The sequence below is a fragment of the Pantherophis guttatus genome, chromosome 2 (assembly GCF_059756535.1).
Source record: "Pantherophis guttatus breed Tessera chromosome 2, ASM5975653v1, whole genome shotgun sequence".
NCBI lineage: Eukaryota > Metazoa > Chordata > Lepidosauria > Squamata > Colubridae > Pantherophis > Pantherophis guttatus.
In genome coordinates this window covers 166,562,410-166,581,497 of record NC_142064.1, presented here as the reverse complement: position 1 = coordinate 166,581,497, position 19,088 = coordinate 166,562,410, and the positions used below count along the sequence as shown (strand labels likewise).

General features: G+C 38.5%; 1 protein-coding gene and 2 non-coding genes across 5 annotated transcripts in view; 2 read left to right on the top strand and 1 right to left on the bottom strand.

Moving 5' to 3' along the window:
• Positions 1-2,692: 2,692 nt before the first annotated feature.
• Positions 2,693-2,764, top strand: TRNAQ-CUG (transfer RNA glutamine (anticodon CUG)). Its single transcript has one exon. It is a non-coding gene; the product is annotated as a tRNA-Gln (tRNA).
• A 387-nt stretch (positions 2,765-3,151) lies between these two features.
• TRNAQ-UUG (transfer RNA glutamine (anticodon UUG)) lies at positions 3,152-3,223 on the top strand. Its single transcript has one exon. It is a non-coding gene; the product is annotated as a tRNA-Gln (tRNA).
• A 2,630-nt stretch (positions 3,224-5,853) lies between these two features.
• NARF (nuclear prelamin A recognition factor) overlaps positions 5,854-19,088 on the bottom strand; it is a 28,917-nt gene continuing 15,682 nt past the window's right edge. For all 3 annotated transcript variants that reach the window (XM_087887243.1, XM_087887244.1, XM_087887245.1), the window contains 6 exons: positions 15,585-15,703; positions 14,356-14,485; positions 13,525-13,597; positions 11,576-11,707; positions 9,714-9,871; positions 5,854-9,073 (listed from right to left, as the gene is read on the bottom strand). In XM_087887243.1, the coding sequence (XP_087743369.1) occupies positions 8,832-9,073; positions 9,714-9,871; positions 11,576-11,707; positions 13,525-13,597; positions 14,356-14,485; positions 15,585-15,703 (854 nt within the window). In that variant the 3' untranslated portion in view covers positions 5,854-8,831. The remainder of the gene's footprint in view (positions 9,074-9,713; positions 9,872-11,575; positions 11,708-13,524; positions 13,598-14,355; positions 14,486-15,584; positions 15,704-19,088) is intronic.

Below are 19,088 nucleotides of genomic sequence, written 5' to 3'. Positions count from 1 at the left end.
GGCAGAGTCCTTGGTAAAGAATTCAAATGCTAGGAAACCTAAGAGACAGTGCAACAAATAAGCAGAGAGTGAGTATGTTTAAACAAAAAGCAAAATTAAAAAAAATGGTTACTTACATCACTGAATTTATTTATGTCTCATCATCTGCTCTAAAAAGATCTGTGCCAAAAACAAAGATTATTCTTTAAAAGTAAATAGAATAAAACTGAAATAACACTGCTTTCCAAAAAGCAACGCAAAAGAAATTCAAAGAAGAAAAAAAGATAACTTTATCGTATTTCTTCTAGTTCTCATACATCTAAAAAGGTACTATTTTTATCACAAACAGCAACTTTCAAACTCTTTTTAATCAACTCATTCCCAATCAGCTGTCAGCAATATATCTGCACACCCAGGTGATTTTGTTTGAAATTTGGTGAAATTCCTGCAGAAGTGTGATGGCAAAATGGTAGAATATCAGTTTCAGAGTGGTTTTAAGATCAGAAAGACAACCATTCCAATCCCCTCTTAAAATTCTTGAGAAGAAAAAAAATCAACTCCCAAATAGACCCTTATGATGGTATCATAGCATCACTGAATGGGCTTTCATAATCCTTCAGAAGGTTGAGTCTCCAATCTTCAAACTGCCCATCCTCATGTCACCTTAAACTTGTCACCTAAAGACAGCTGAATAGATGAACAATACCCCAGAGGTTAGGTAGATAAATAGAACAATATAATAATGAAAGCATTATTATATATATTGTCATGCAAATTTAGCTGTTGCTAGTACAATGTCTCAGGGGTGTTTTCATTTACTTTTCCTCTTTTAAACCGAGTGGGTCCAACATAGTAAAAAAAAAAAAATGGTTAAGACTGAAGCGCCAAAAGGCTGCCATAACAGAGCTGAGATTTTGAGCTCTGCCAAAGAAAATTAGTCTCTGAAACCCAACCCGCCCCCTCCAATTCCTAAACATGGAGAACCATCAGCTGCAAGATCAAATCAGCTAGGCTAATTTTAATGGCCTAGCTGATATATATATATATATATATATATACACAATGAACAGCATGTTAATGCTCTTAAAGCCAGTAGTTCTTAAGTTTTGGCATAACCTGGGGTTAATGGAGCAAATTGTAACTGCTTGCTTGTTGAGTCAAGCATTCATTTTGGGTTTGCTGCAGCTGAGACACTTAGGTGTGTTGTTGTTTATGAGAATAATGACATTATTTGAGATGGAAAAAGAGTAAAAAGTAATGGGACATTCATTCATTCATATTTTATTTTATTTTATTTTATATGCTGCTCGTCTTGGTTCTGAGTTTAAGAACTTAATTTTGCTCTTTTTGCACATGTATTGTGACATCACACATATAAAAAAAGACATTGTCGTCTTGACAAAAAAAATTCAACCCTGCAGCCGCCTTGGGCTGGGAAAGTTGCTAAAAGGCTATCTCCCACCAATTGTTTCTTTTACAAGGTTATCAGCTCATTCTTTTATTAAAACTTCTTTTTTATTTCCCAACTAACAGAAAGGATTCCCAATATGTGTTCTATGAAGCAAAGGGTGATTGGGAGAGAGCCAAAGCCTGGGCTAAGCCAAAAAGCAGGCCTCTTTATTAGGTACCATCCACCTTTTTCCCTCACTGTGACTGAAGATTTTTGCAAAAAAAAAAAAACAAAAAAAAAACCAGAGACAGATTGGTCTAATGTTGAAGTACCAGGTTTGAAGCCAGGAGACAGTGAGTACTAGTCTCGTTGCAGGCATGAAAGTGGCTCTATGAGTTTGGGCCAGTCACTCTTCTCTCAGCTTAACCCGCTTCTTAGGGTTGTTGTGGTGAAGAAAACAGGAGGAGGAATGGGTATTTGCCACCTTGAGTTATAATAACAATAAAGCACGATATAAATAAATAAAAGTGAACTTATAATTTATGGTTTTGATGATGAGACAAGCTATATTATGAGAAAGAAAAGAATAATGCTATAACCTTAAAATAAGAGGTAAATTTATAATTGTACTTATAAACTGCTGTAAAGAAGTTCAGAAGTCATCGCTGTGTATTTTTTCTTTCTTTTCTTTTTGAAAACCTTTTTTCCTTTCCTGCGCTTTTAGCTTTCTTTCTGATTTCTTTCTTTTCTTCTTTTAACATTATATTAGCTTGTATTCGTTTTATCTTCCTCCTAAAAACTTGTAATACCATTGCGTAAAAAAAATAATAGAACGTTAAATAATATTAAATTATTTAAATACTTATTTAAATAAATGTTACTAGTTACATAAATATTACATAACTACATACTAATGCTAATTACATTAATATATTCTAGGTGAATAAAAACGCCATAACCAATCTCAACATCTGACTTGTCAGTGCGACGAACCATAATAATAATACATTTGGTTGACTGTGCGATCAACCACAACAAAGTCATTTCCCTTAGGTTGCATTTGCAACTGTCTTCTGCTCTATTTATGAATTGCATTAGATTCCTCGGGTTGTTTCTCAGCTCACTTTTCTCTTGGTGGATTTGGGAGGCGCTGAACTGGAGAGGCTGTTTTTAGGACGAGAGAAGTTTGATATAAGTAATAAATTCGACGTTTTTAATTTGAAACGAGAACTTCAATCTAGCCTGAAGACTGAGAAAGGAAAGATACTGTAGGCTAGTTTGCGACCGGAGTAAGTAATAGAGAATCGAAAACATTTGCATCGTGGTTCCATGGTGTAATGGTTAGCACTCTGGACTCTGAATCCAGCGATCCGAGTTCAAATCTCGGTGGAACCTGTCGTGTAAATCTTTTTACGATAATTCCCGATTCCATTTTATGGACGGATTGGGAGGAAAAAAAAGGAAGAATTAAGAAAAATATATCTGAAAACTAAGAGTAGTCTAAAGGTCAATATTCTTTCATTTTGACTTTATGGATAATAATCGAAAAACCATGTTGCAATCCGGTCGTTTGGTTAAAAGGGCTTTTGAGTTATGCTTTTTAAAAGAACAGGGAATAGTTTTCACTGTAGTATTTCAAATGTTAATTGCTCAACAGAGGATTGTCAATCTGAGAAAAGCTTTATTGTACAAATGTTACACGTAGAAAGGCAATTCAGATTGCAAAGGGAAACGAATAGGACGTGCTAATGGAGGACTTTTCCAAATAGATGTTCGTCTCGTGGTTCTATGGTGTAATGGTTAGCACTCTGGACTTTGAATCCAGCGATCCGAGTTCAAATCTCGGTAGAACCTTAACTTGTAGCACAACGTTTTAAAGAGGCGGTTTTGTTTTTAGATAACAACAATTTCTTGCTGAATATGAAAGTGTGCCCTTTATTCGAAAAGATGTTTGCAATAAACGTACTATCTTATAAGCTTTGCTTATTTGCTAGCCACCGCTAACCTTACCAAATTAAAGACAAAATCAATTGCTTGGGTGCAAAATGTATAAACTGTGACTTGCTATCGTTTATGAAAACTATCCAGCTGGGAAATTTTGCTGTGATATTGATTCAGAAAGATTTTCAGCAGACAAGAATCTGAAGGATTTCCTCCACAGTTCTTGGCTGCTTAATTTTTACAGGACAGGGTTTTTCATAATACAAACAAGGATCTTCTGGCTGCGTAACGGTGCCTAAAAAACAAATTTCAGGTAGTCCTCGACTTAGGACCACAATTGAGCCCAAAACTTCTGCTGCTAAGCAAAACATTTGTTAAGTGAGTTTTGCCTCATTTTACGACCTTTCTTGCCGCAGTTGTTAAGTGAATCACTGCAGTTGTTAAGATAGTAACGCGATTGTTAAGTGAATCTGGCTTCCCCATTGACTTTGCGTATCCGAAGGTCCAAAAAGTGATCACATGACCCCAGGACACTGCAATGGTGGTAAGTATGAGTCAGTTGCCAAGTGTTTGAATTTTGATCACGTGACCATGGGGATGCCACATTGGTCGTAAGTGTGAAAAACAGTCATAAGTCACTTTTTTCAGTGCTTTTGTAGCTTCAAACGGTCACTACACAAACTGTTGTAAGTTGAGGACCTGGACCTGTATGCCTTAACTCTGGGTGTGTGAGGGAGAGTGAGTGGGTGGGTGGTGGGTGGGTGGCTGCTCTCACCACACTAATCCTCAGGATGAAACCTGCGGCTGGGAAGTAAAAGTGTGTATGTTATTAAGAGAGATTTGGGAATCTTCTGGTATAACTGTAATTATCAGCAGGATTAGAGTGGATTTTTTTTTTGAAAACATGTTTTCTTTTTTAAATGTTTCTTTAATGCAAGGAGAAACATTCTCACTCTGCAAAAGTGATGACTGAGCAGAGACCACCCGGAAACAGAGAAACTGGTCTCTGTAACTTTCTCTAGAGGCAATCCATGTATTTGAATTTAATTAAAGCTTCTGCAATTGGGAAGCCTGATTAAGCTTCTGCCTTTAGCTACCAAAATCTGTGGTAGTTACTTACTCATACTACTTGCTTACTTATCAAGAGCACCACAAATATGCATTGTAGCAGTCCAAACGGGCCCAGAATGCAGTCCAGGTTCTTTTAGTTCGGGGGTGTCCAACTAGAGGTGGGTTTCAGCAGGCTCTGACCAGTTCTGGAGAACTGGTAGTGGAAATTTTGAGTAGTTCGGAGAACCGGTAGTAAAAATTCTGACTGGCCCCGCCCCCATCTATTCTCTGCCTCCCAAGTCCCAGCTGATTGGGAGGAAATGGGGATTTTGCGGTCCTTCCCCTGGATTGGGGAGGGAATGGAGATTTTACAGTATCCTTCCCCTGCCACACCCACCAAGCCATGCCCACAGAACCCGTAGTAAAACAAAATGGAAACCCACCACTGTGCCCAACCATGGCAACTTTTAAGACTTGCAGACTGCAACTCCCCAAATTCCCAGAATTTATTCCAAAATGAAATAGTGGTTAAAACACCAGGCTGTGAGTTCAAGTTCAGCCTTGGCCATGAAAACCAGCAGGTTGACCTTAGGGCCAGTCACTCACTCTTAGCCCAACTCATCTCACAGGGTTGTAGTTGTGGGGAAAGTAGGAGAAAGGTGTGTTGGGTATGTTCACTGCCTTCCACAAAGGTGTCATCGCAACAAATTAAGACAGTGGACCTAATGGATCAGATGCACAGTTGACAAATGATTAAGATTTCTATAACCTTGAACTTAAAAATATTTTGTTATAATGCAATCATCAATAAAAGAGCTAGGGTCAAGTAAGTCCATAAATCCAATCTAAAAAGAGGAATATTATTCTGATGCTTCCACTCTAGATGCTTAATGTAAGAAGCTCTCCCTTTAAGGGTACTTGCTGAAAGTTTCATAGAATGTTATGATTAATAGGTTTATGGTGTAACAGATTTTGTAATTATGATCTCCTGCAGCTCATATTTTGCACAGCTAGCATATTGACAACATTTCATACCTCTGGCTTTTACTTTTTCATGAGTGTTGATATCTTTCTGAGATGCAAAAAGGATGACACCATCCAGTTTTCCATCATGGAAAGAATCAATGTCCAACATACTGTAGACCATCCAGTTTTCCTATCAGGAAAAACACGAATTGTTAGGAATTACTCTGTATTGTTTTTCGTTGGGTAACTAGAGACCCTACTATTAGGATAAAAAAAATCCAAATAACCCTACGAGGCGAGCAGTTTATAAAAACATCTGTTGTTTCATGTTGTGCCTCATTAACCTGAGCAGGGGTAAACCTGGGAAACTGTAGTACTATGGATGTGACATGCAATAAGAATTTGCTTGGATCAGTGATAGGACTTTTCCATAACCCTTGATTTACATTGAGCAGCTTCCATTTTTGGCACCAAAAAAAAGGCATTTTTTCCCCAACCACAATATATGGGAATTTATACTCACAGAGTATTTTGAACACTGGACCTGTTTATTTAAAAATCTTTTACTGATATCCATATTTTCCAAAGCCTACCATGCACATACATTACAAGCACTTAAAATATGTATAACATCAAGTTAAATTATATAAAAGAGGCTGCATATCCTTTGAAAATGATCCAGAAGACCTGCTATGAATGTAGCACCTCTTCGCTATTCATTAAAGCAGCCTGTCTTTATTCAGGTTTCTATATGAATCTGCAAAAAGTTGAATTAAACCAACTATTAAAGACCCACAAAATTCTTGTCTTTCGCATTAGTGATATGGCTACTTTAATGAACACCAGAAATGGTGGATTTTCACACATTTCTTCTGAACTATTGTCAGAGTGTATAAGCCCTCGTATTTAACATAAGATGTGGCCCATTTGTATATACAAACACATTAGAACGGAATAAAAAAGCCAGAATTGGGGGAGGGGAAACATCCAGGTTAATTTAATGAACAACTCCCCCGCCCACAATTAAAAATAAATTACATTGCCACCATAACCTGAAGGTATTAAAAACTGTGCTTCTATGCTTTTGCCTTGCTTCAGAAATTTAGGCAACCTTGGGTACATTCATCCAAAATTCCTTTTCAATTGCATAACTGGTAAGTGTTGAAGGTATTCTTAGAAAAGACCAGTATATTTCAGCCCTAGAAGAACATTCTTGTGATAAAAAGGAATCTATGTGTGTAATACGCGGGCCCATCTTTGATACCTTAATGGGCTGATGTACTTGAACACCAAATGCTGTGAAAAAGTAGCATGAGAATGTCCTTTTATATTTTAATGTAGCACTATGCCTACACATACTTCGGCTATTTTAAATTCCTTTCCTCCATGCATATAAATTGTAATATGTATTTTTACTCTGGTATTTATTGTATGTTACTGTTTTCTTGTTACAAGGATATTATGAATACAGGCACGCACTTTTATAGCCCATTCATACGTATAGTTAGTACATAAAATCCACCTCTTCTTCCCAACATCTCTATGCCAAAAAGCAAATCACTTTATGATTACTTGATTTCCTGTGTGTCTTTCCTCTTCAGTTAGTCCTGGGTAAAAATCAAATGCCTTTGTTGGGAACTGACTACCACTGAATCACCTCACATTTTCACAACATAAAAGTCGTAATATCTCTAATTTTTGAATTTATAAACTGGCAATTTAAGAACGTCCAAGAATTTGGGATTCCCAGTGAAATCACATCCAAGCTTATGCATCTTGAGGTAAGAACATCTAATGAAAAAAAAAAAAACATGGGACAGGCCAAAGGCAGCAGAGTTTCAAAGGATCTGACAAAACAAAAGAACAACAGAAATGGAACAAAAGAATCATCAATCTTTGTAGCATTTTTTTTCTTCCTGAGCAGAGCACTCAAGTGGGTAACTCTCTATATTTGTTTGAGAGATGTGATTCAGAATAGGGAAAAATGGATTCACATTACAATTTTGAAGCATAAGAACTGCTGATCATTCCTTTCAGTGAGCATGTACTTGAAACTGCATCTCAGTATTGTATAGGAAGCTCGTAAAATATAAACCTATCATGTCTACTAAAAAAAAAATCTGGGTTTACTGGGACATCTCCCAGGAAGAGCAATCTTCTTGGTCAAGTGCTGCATGAACTTTGAGGGTGTGACATCACATGCTAATAAACAGTATTTATATATTCAGCATATGATCCATGGAAAGAAGTCTTATTTTTGTTCTCCTTTTAGCAATTCTGCTCCAAAGTGTTAATTTATCCCAATGACATTGGCAATGTGATGCCGGGGTAAAATGAACGTTCAGGTTTTGCCTGCTTGTGCACAGAGTGACCAGTTGTGAATGGAACAGTCCATAAGTGATGAATAGAACTACAACCTTCCTCCACATATTAAAGCATCTCTCTTCATAACTACCTTCTTTAGAGAGATTATCAGTGACTGATCTGCATGGATGCTGCTATCACAATTAAAATTTTAATAAGTCCCAGAAAATCCTAAAAACTAATCAGCGTTTCTAGGAAGAAGTCACTGAACCATCTTTTCTTAAAACATCACTTAGAACTTCAGCATTAGGCAAGCTGAAAAGAATTATAGTACATCTTAAATCAAGTGTGCCCTTTGTTTCAAATATTCTGGCTTTATGATGTTTGCCTATTCTAGCTTGAATTTGCCCATTTGATTTAATGATCTGCACTTACAGTACTCTTTGCCTACTCAGGATTCCCCAATCCATCCAGCACTGTTGATGACGACACAGATCTCCCAAATATAGTTTTGGATGTTGAGGAATTTACCAGGTTTGTCTTAAGACATCAGGATCCCAATATTCTCATGAAGAAATCAATGCCAGTGAGAAGGAGCAAAGGACCCTGTTCTCAGGGGAGTTGAAGCAGCTACCGTAAATAAATGACCAAATGAACATTCATTTCTAGCAGAGGTCAATGTTCCTACTATTCTCTCAGACTAGTGTAAACACAGACATTCTTTTTGCCATAATTAAGAAAATAGGTCTTACTTTCTGGACACTACATTAGTAGTGGGCAGTTTTTATCATATTTTGGCATCTTATTATGTTTGGTAATAATATGATGTCTTAAATAAGTGATAAACTTTAACCTGAAATCATTCTGAGCACACATTCATGGTAATAGATTCTTGGCACACAGGCCTTGAGTACCGAAGAGGTCAGCATTGAAGCACTTTGTAGCAGGCCCTGATTTTCCTTCCAATATACCTTATCAGGTATATTGATGATTGGGCTAGAGTTCTGGTTAAATAAAGATGCACCACATTTACACTGAGACCAGCTGCATTTTGACTCTGCACAACCCCAATGAGGAAACAAATGCAGTTCCAGTTCTGAGCATGCTTTACATGTTTGTGCCTCCGATCTCAGTTGCATAGCATAGTTGTGACAGTGCTGCAGGTCCATCAACCCTGATGCATGTCTTATAGTTGGGTTGGTCACCATTTGATGTCATAACTGTTGGCAGCTGGTTTTTCCATGTTGTATTTAGTATGCAGAGATTCCTGGGCTTTGTTGGACTCCATCCCTTCCAGCCATTCCTGATAAAGCTTCTGCACATGCCCGTTGGTTTCAGGAATCTGAACAGGAACTGTGGCATACACATCCTCCATCTGCTTGAGAAGGGCTTTATCCGGTTTTCCGTCTTCAGTCTGGGCCTGGCCATTCCCATTTAAACAACCTACACACCAATGACCAAAGTAAGAGGAAAAATTGGTTTACTCAAAAACACTGAGTGGGTTTATCCACCGTGATTCTGTATATCCTATTTTCATGTGATTTTTACATCTCCATATTCATTTTCCCTGCCTATGACATCCCCCGATGTTCACATAAATATCTTGGACAAATACAGCCTCCCCACCTAAAATCTGCTAGGTGCAGTTTCAGACAGTACTGTCTTAACTAGAACCAGCATCAGCAACATTAAAGAGTTTAATTACTGTATGTATGCAGGCAGGGGTGAAATCTATTTACCTTCCTTACTGGTTCGGAAGTGCATGCGCTGCACAGATGCACTCGCTTCGCTTGTGCACGTGCACACGTCACATGCACATGCAGACCTTCTGCATATGCACAAAACCTTCTGCGCATATGCAGAAGGTAAAAAACACATTACTTCCTGGTTAAAACCAGGAAGTAACGACACCTGGACGGGTGGGTGGAGCTTTGCTCCACCATTGCTACCGGATCGCTGAACCCACCACAACGATCGCTATCGGATCGCCTGATCCGGTCCGAACCGGGAGCATTTCACCCCTGTGTGCAGGACTTTTTTTTAACATATAGGGTAATGCAGAAGTCTCAGGTTTGGTGATTACCTCCAGGGCAGGCTAAAACTTCAACAAAATGGTAGGAACATTTCCCCTTTTTCAACTTCAGAATCATATTCTGGATATTTCGAAAGCCATAGGCCGCTGCAAAACGTAGCACTGTCTCGCCATCCTTTTCTAGGGTAACTTCTTGAAAGTCTTTGTTTCTGAAAAGACAGGGAAAAAAGATTTCTGTTTTGGTCCCAAACAAAGCAAGCAAGCGAAGGAATATAGGTAAGATTTTCTATTTCGGCCTCTATATCTGATGACCAGAAATGCTTAATTCTATCTGCTGCCACTTTTTGTTACTCATTTTTGGAAGGAATATGATCACTCCCTCCAAACTGTTTCAATATTTTTTTCTAAAAGTGACTGAAAATGTAATAAACTTATACATATTTGGTATAGGCGTGTGTGTATTGATTTAGGACTACATAATGATGACATATGCCCTTAGTAGCTCTCATATGCCTTAGTAGCTCAGCAGGTAAAATAATGAGTAGTTCCTCTCTGTAAAAAAAAAAGAAGGGGGGGGGGAATGCTGGCAGCATGACAATATCAATTCTTTACTGTCTGGCCCTGCATTGGTTCTTTGTGTTCTTTTAAACTTAATCCAACATGTTGTTTTATACACTTTCTTAGGTAAATGAAATACTCTACTATTCCGCCCCCCTCCACACAAATATTTTTTACTGTGGTTTTATTATGACTGATTGTACTATGATTAATTTTATTTGTATCAATCTAGTCTTCATAAAGAAAGGCTAATAATTGACCTTAAAGAGTTTAGGTCTTGGACTTTTATAGCAAGGCACAGTCTTTGCCTCTCTAATTCAGAACAATTTTACCCTGCAGGCAAAGAGGCCAGGCTCTGAAGGTACAGAAAGTGGACTGACTTCCCTTTTGGAATTCTTGTGCCTGAAAGCAACTGTAACTCAGGGGTCACAGCTTTCCAAAGCTTATCAGATTTCTTAAACATTGATTTAAAAAGAAAAACCCAAAAATAAACAACGGCTGTTAAGCAATTGCATGCTTTATGTACAGTGTTTCAGAAACAAATCTAATACTGACCCATGAAGTGAAGGCTTGAATACAAAACAAATATGTAAATAAGGTTGGATCAAGGCCTTAAATAAATATTATAGCCAACAAAATAGCCTAGCCTTCATAAATCTATGCTGCCTTTGTAAAGCTGCACTGCATGCTGTCTTTCCACAGGTATTCTGAAGATTGCGCAGCTCTACAAACAGAGCTCAGCTTTACGAAGGCTCAGGAGTCCCATGAAGGCAAAGTTTGCCAGAGAAACTGGGACCAAAAAGGAGGCAGCAAAGAGAGTGAAGCTCTCCGGCTTTGGTTGCGGCAGTTGGGTGCAAAAAGCAAAAGTCGGCGTGGGGAACTGGGAGAGAAGGCAGCTGGGTGAATGAATGCTTGCTGGTGGTTGCCGGGATAGGCTGAATGGCTTGAGGTTTCCTGGGGTGTGGTAAGCAGGCCCAGAACCATGAGGTTCTGGGGCTGTTTGCTGCCCTGTAAGACAGGATGCAGGGTGGCCAAAAGAGCACAGATGCATTGGGGAGATAGGCGGGTGGGGGAAGTTGGAAGCAGTTCCCTAACTTACTGAGGCTCACAGCTGGGAGGGACCAAGCCCAGAAAGTCTTGGAGTGAATACTTAATGACCCACGATTCTCAGTTAATGACCACAACAGGGAATGAATGCTGAAATTGGTGCGCTCACATGACATCTTGCTTTATGATCACAATGACTTACAATGGCCATTCTGCTCCTGATTATTATAAGTTAAGGACTACCTGTATGTGTGGCTTGAAAAGCAGTTACTTTCTCTTTCTGCTTAACTTTTAGTTAAGCAACTTACTTTAATATTTTGTAGGTAAGCTCTTTCACTTCAGTGTTGAATAGCTCCTTGGCAGCATGTTTAAAGATGTGCTGTAGGTAACCATCTGATCTTCCATCATGCCGATTTAGTTCTTCTTTTATGCCACCAAACCTGTTAAGCAATAAGGGGAGAGTGAAGAGGTGGAAAACCAAGGTCACTTTGTATAAAAGGCAACCTTGACCCCTTAAACCTGCCTGACTATGCTATCATTCCCAGGCAAAAAGCTGATGCTGGCTGAGAGTTATGGGAGCTATAGTGCAGCGTATCTAGATTGGGGAAGGATGCACTGTAGACTTTAGTACATATCTGTGCATCAACATTTACAATATACTACCTAACCATAAAAAGGTAAAGGTTTCCCTTGTCCAGTTGTATCTGACTCTAAGGGGTGATGTTCATCTCTATTTCCTAGCCAAGGAAGCCAGCGTTGTCCGAAAACCCTTTCCATGGTCATGTGGCCAATATGATTATATGTTGAGGCATACAGAACACTGTTACTTTCCCACTGAGATGGTACCTACTTATCTATTCACATATACCTGGTTTTTAACTGTTAGATGGGCAGGAACTGGGACAAGTAACCATTGAGCTCATCCTGTTGCGGGGCACTCAGATTCTCAAAGCCGGGCTGTCAGCTTTCCAGCTGGCAAGCTCAGTGTGTTTACCTGCTGAGCCATCCTGCCCCCACTTAACACAATAAGAGAGTCAAAAACTTCTGCCACCCATAGTCATGTTATGTGGATATATGCATTTCTGTAGCCCTTGGATTGGAATAAACAATTGTTATATATGCATGACAAATCCTAGTTTGGAAGAACAGCATACAAATGATAAAAGTAACAGATAACTGCAGCTGTGAATGGTGTTTGTAATTTATCTTCCATTTGATCTTGTAAGCATATCTTTTCTTTCCTAGTTGTTTGGTTTCCTGTAGACTAAATGACATATTTGTCGTTTCTAATAAAATGGGTAACAACTTCTCTTTCAAAAGACAAAAGGCTAAAAGTGGCATTTTTAAAACACTTAAATATAGCTTTAAAATGTAAGAATTACATTACGGTGGAAGTCTTTTAACACCATAATATAATTCTTAGATTTTAAAGCAATACTTAAGATGTTTTAAAAATGCCACTTCTAGCAGGTTGTCTTCTGAAAGAACAGTTTTTACTGCTTGCGAGCCATACAATGTTCGACAGTGTGGAGGCTTCCCACTTATGTGCTATGATAAACATTCTATGCTTCCACAGCAAGTGCATCTCAGGAAGGCATGTAGGCCCATTGTCAACCTCACAAAGCAAAGCTTATGTGTCCCAATACTGCATGCTGGGCATGCCACTCCATCATCTCTGCAAATAGCACAACAATAACTCTCGCTTCTGCACTACAATTCAGGGCATATGGTAGTGTTACTGTCAGGGGTTGTAGACTCTCACATTAGCAGAAGTCAACCTATCTGGCAACATCAATATTTCATTTGGATGGGAACTGCTGAACTCCCATCTGGCTCATGTCATCTACTCATATGTTGGAGGGAGGGAAGGAGGGAGGGAGGGAGGAGCTACTGGCTGCTTCATCGTTTTCTTCTTGTGTCTGCTGGTAAATAAGACAAAGGGAACAAAGAAGCTGGCTAATACTTTGGTTCTGCAATGGAGAGCTACAGGACAGCCAGCAAGAAAAGCGATGGGGCTGGGGGACAGTTCAGTCCATTTACCCAAATATAACTAGGAACTCTGGATAGGCAAATAATTTTTACAAGGATGGCATGCTGAAACAAACCAATTTTAACAGTATCATCACTTTATGTAGCATAATACAAAGGCCATAATAATTCATATTTGTGGTTCTGAAATGCTTTCATCTGATGGAGATGCATAAGGTGATAGTTTTTAAAGAAATCATGAAATAAAAAGCTCATCAAAGCTACTTACAAGGTATCAAAGGACACCTCACTTATTTCTTTCAATGATATTTTTCTTTGCTCCATCATTTGGAAGACTTCACCTGTACGGGGGGAAAAAACTTTCTTAAATATGTAACAAGGTTACTAAACATGAATTCTCAAGAGAATTCTCTTCTTTTTCTAGAAAAGTTTTTTTTTTTTTACTCTCCCATCTGGAAAACAGGTTTCAAGGTCCTTAGAGGGCTTCCATCCAAATATTAGCTAAGTCTAAACTTAGTTGGCTTCTAACTGATTCTTCCCTCAGGTGAGATAGCCAAACAATGATAGGGCTGACTTTATCATGTTTCAATGTAAAGAATATGAAGCATAGAAATATGACAGTCTTCTCAATCACAGCTTACTTCACAGTGATACATTTGTCCCAGCCAGTCTCCGTTTGGGGTCATGGAAAAGTGGCCCATGAAGATTCTAGGAAGTTATGTTCCCAGGGGAGAGTGAGAGGATGGGAGAGCACATTCAGCATCTATGTATCCTTTTGGTATTACAAGTGCATTCCCCCGTTGTCTGTTTTATATATAATCAGGGCAGATCTTACCAGAAATATTTTCTATAACCATATATGTCCAGTGGACACCAAAATAACACAATGTAATATCAAAGATGAAAAATATGACTGTTATCGCAACATTTCAAAATGTAAACTATCCTGGCTGCCAATCCTTCTCCTCTTCTCTTAAAATGCCCAATCATATCTACCCAGCCAACCTTACTGTTATATGACTGTAGGTCCTCGTACAATGTCCTTGTTAAAAGAAATTTGAGTAAAAGAAAATGCAATATATTGTAAAGAAGATATTACCTGATGTTAAAACGCAATCTACATCTTGAGAGTTATACAAATGGGTATAAAAGTCTTCTCGCAATGCTTCTAACTTTTTGTCATAGCAAGGGGCCACCACGATATGGAAAATTTTATCAGGGGATAGATTCTAATGGGAAAAGAGAAAAAAAAAGAAAATACATTACACACACACATATACAGGGCAACGTTTTTTCAGAAAGCGTTTTTTACAGAATTTGGATCTGTGGGCATCTGTGAGCTTGACTGTTTGCTTACAGATGTTACAGGGCCTAATTATGCAATATTACTAGTCTGCACTGATGATGTTACCTAGTTGGGTCATGAAACATCGGCAAGCAAATAACTGAGTTCAGAGAGCACCAAGCAGTCCACAGTTCAATCTTGAGCTATAGATATTCTCTTCTATTGGAATATGGATTTTGTTAGATTGGAAATTAGATTCCATTAATCCTGGTTGGCCCCCATATATGTTTCCTCGTGCTCAGTCTATAGCTTGCTTGGAGAATTATCTACTTTGAAGGGGCAGAGTATATATGGAAAAGTGAATAAATGAAAACCTTTCCTGCAGTGGCTAGTGTACTGGACTGCAGTTTTTGTGATCCAGAACAATTTATGGCTTGTACTTTTAGGCATTTATTAAATTTATATGACCCCAACAATCTGGGTACTCATTTTACCACCCTTGGAAGGATGGAAGGCTGAGTCAACCTTGAGCTGGTCAGGATCGATCTCCTGGCTGTGGGCAGAGTCAGCATACAATACTGCATTCTAACCACTCCACCACCAGGGTTCTTTATATATAGGTCTTTGCTTATATGGGATGTGGCGATTCTGGAATGCTGGCACCAAAATCTTCCAAGGAGCCAAAATAGAGCAGATAAGTAAATTCAGTGAATAAACTTACTGTGCTGCCCTTTATCAGGAAGATTTCACATGCACACTCTAACGTTTCATTTAATCTCAAGATGATTTAGTAGTAAGGGATGAGTGCTAACAGAAGCCCACTTGCTCAGCAGTACAAGCTGATGTTAGAGAACGATTCCAAGTTGGCTGAAGGCTTTTCAAACGCTCATACAGTATTTACTAGAGCCAGACTCTCTTCACTAAATGGATAAAACCCTTTGTAAAATGATACCAGGAACGAGGATCTAAGACCAGAATGAGAAAAGAACACTTTGCTCTCAAAACTGTTTGAAGCCCCCAAATCAGAAACTGCAAACCCATACCTGCTGTCTGGCAAAATAATTCTTCACAAGGGAACCCATGATCTGCTGTGGTGACTTTGCAGTGCAAATATGTGGGATTACCATGCTGGGCAGGACTCTCTCTGCGTACTGGATCCAGCCTAGAAAGCACAAGCAAAATTAGTAAAAGAGGGTCTGAAGTGGGTGGAATATTCCTAACCAAAGAAGTTAAAATTTAATTAAATTAAAAAAACGAACCCAAAGCCATCTTTCAAAAATACTATATCACTATCATGATGAATTGATAATAAAGAAAGAAATTATTCCAGCAAGCCATGTGGGTGTAGTTAGTTTTGTTCTCTGACATCTCAACATCACATCATCGAAGGATCACCAGGCTGAAGAAAGTATGAATTTGGGGAAATTTTTCCAGACTTGGATTGTTACATGAGAATTGGACTAATGTGTTTGCTCCAGAGAACTATCAGCTATAGAAACGATGAATGCCAGATTCAAATCTTACATTTGCAATATTATTTCCAGGCTTGATGTTTAGAAAAATCCAAATTATTGCCATAGGTTTTCAGCAAAGATACTTTCTTCGTCTTCAATGCTAGTAATTAGCATCCTGCAGTGCCTGAAATTATAGGGCAGAGTGTACCAAGCTTGATGCCTGGATTTAGCAGCCTCAACTATACAAGGCCACACACAAAGCTATGCATGTATGAGAAAGGAAAATAGGTAGAAGGCAGGCTGTTGCCATCAGCGAGGCTATCGTCTTTTGCTTCTGCAGTACCAAATGTTTTCTGCAAATATTTCATGGCTGCAAGAATATTTTCAAGACATACAATAGTATTTCCCAGAAATGTGGTTTTTCCAATTTTTTTCAAGTCTTTTTATAGCCCAGATCTGAAACTTCTGCAACACCATTTTTAGATTTCTTTTTCTCTTCCTACATAACACTATCCATTAAGGGACTATATAATGAAATAATGTGAGGAAACTATGTTTCCAATCACATTTAACTATCTTATGACTTCATAGGGGGTGAACATTGGCTACTGTGTGACTAGGTAAAGTCACTGAGATAAAGTGATTGGATTGAACTCACTGCCTTGCCACCTTGAACTAAAGGGCCACCATCAGTGAGCTGTTGAACAGCATTACTTGGTCTGTTGTGTGGATGTTTGGGTGGTTTGGGGTGGGGAATTTGTGGTGGGTGGGGGAGTGTTTGGGGATTGTTATGTGTGTTGGACCTGGTCTTTGGGTATTAAGTGAATTTCGTTGTATGAGTATACTGTGTATACACATACAATGACAATAAAGTTATTATTATTATTATTATTATTATTATTATTATTATTATTATTATTATTATTATTATTAAAATCAATGAAACAGAATTTGGGCATTTAATGTTAATATAGCTTAACATTTGTTTGATTCAAATTTTTTAATTAAAAAACTATTGCAGTGTTTGATTTTAGATTCCTTCGGGGTTTCTTTCAATGAGAAATTGTTTTGAATAAGCAACAGCATAAACAGCTGCTAAAATTCTAAGTTAATCAAGCAAATCTTTGACCTGAAAAGTCCCAGAAAGGGTCTGTATTAGGCCCTCTTTAACATTAAGAATAACACTTTTAACAGTCTTTTGCAATAGCAATCATTATTTCCTCCATAATGTTCTAGATTTAGAATGATGGTATTTTGTTATTTTTAACAGAAGTTTTAATCCTATTCTGTAAACTGCCTAGAATGCAGAAATAAATAAGCAAATAAAAATATACAAGGCCCTGTAGGAAAGCCAATATAGTTGTCAGATCTTGGTCAGGACTGAAGGATCACATTTTAACAATTCTTTTTAAAAAGGAGCAGGGTGGGAGCGTGAGGGGTGGGCAAAAGCAACAAATTGCCGGAGGGGCAAGTATTCTCCACTGCACTGAATGGCATTCCACTTAGAATTCCAGTTAGGGCAAGAGACGTAGGAAAAACTATATTGCAAACTGGCTCAGTTCCCAGGAAGCAAAATTTCAATCGTCTTTCCCCACCCCCAGTCACCACAACCAAATAAGATTCTTAGAGGATGTGATTCTTTCTTCAGTAAAGGCTCTACTTAAGGTTCGGGTCAGAAGAAGCCACGAAGATACTTTCAATCCATCTGGAAAAACTAATGTCACTTTATTCTTCCCTATTTGCAAATCTTCTTAGTTCCCTTCTGAAAGCCTAGGGTAAGCCACAGCAACCGGTTGACACCTCTGTCCAAACTTATCTGAACATGCACTTGCTTTTCCTTATCCTGTCTTGTCTTTTTTTGGCTTCACCCCCTCATATCTACACATACATGAATTCCTGGTCCTTTCACATTCTCAGATAGAACGCTTCTTAGCAGAGAGTGAAAAAAAATGTATTATGTATAATGACTTTGTTGTAATACACTGGTACTATTTTGAAACACATACATGTTAACAAGTTATGTAAACAAAATATAATGTGTAATGCAGCGGTGGCTCCTTGAAACAAAGATGGTGGTCCCCAAAATCATTTATAATAATTCATCTGATCAAAGGTGAGCTTCCAGAGCCTCCAAGTCACATAATTTCTGATCAGACAAGTCTCAGCAAAGTTTAATGAGCCGAGACGAGAACCAGTTTATAGCATGAGTCACTCTGTAAATTGAGTGACCTCCAAGTATCTGTTTTGATAAGAAGAAAAGCAGAGTTCAGGGTATTAAGTCTAGCCTTGCAATTTCACACATTTGCCATTGCATGATCACACAGACTGCCTTGGTGTATAAGGAACAGGCTCCAGAAGGTGTTTATCTTTATTGAAACAAGCACCCAGACCTTTTCTGCAGAGTCAGCTCCAAGGCAGAACTCCAGAAAGTTATGGAATTAAAGAAAGTTATGGAAAAGCTGAAGACCGGACCCAGAGCACTTCCTGGTTACCGTATAGAAATACAGCACTTCTGCTGTTCAAAGTCAATGTTTGCCATTCACAACCGGATGTCCTGTGTGCTTTCAACCAAAGCTGCCATTCTTCCCAGCCAGAGCTGTGCCTCAGTCCAACTGGAGTGGAGAAGAGTTGACTGAGAAAGAGATGAGGACTCCCAGTGCTAACTTAAGAGTGGGAGAGGAGGAAAGGCATAGACATAGAGACTTCAGCTATTCTGGTAACAGTCTTACAGCTAAGGTGCAAAATTCAGCTGAAATGTCTGTTGGACAAACTGATAACAATCACGATTTGATTCTGTAGAATGTCAAAAAGCTGAATGTTTTGAGCAAATGTTTTACATATATCCAGCTGAAATTGCAAGACACTTTGCAGTAGTAATGCCTGAAGCATCCATGTTCACCCGTTCCAAGCTTAGCAACTATTTACTTGCCAGCCAAAATGTAAGGTGGAATACTAATTGTATTTTGCAACTAATTGCATGTGATGGTTGTTCTTTCTATTCAATGCACCACCCAGTCTTTCTAGGATTGTGTGGCCTTATAAAGTTCTATACTAAAATAAAACAAATGTGGAATGGTCTATGAATTTGAGTGT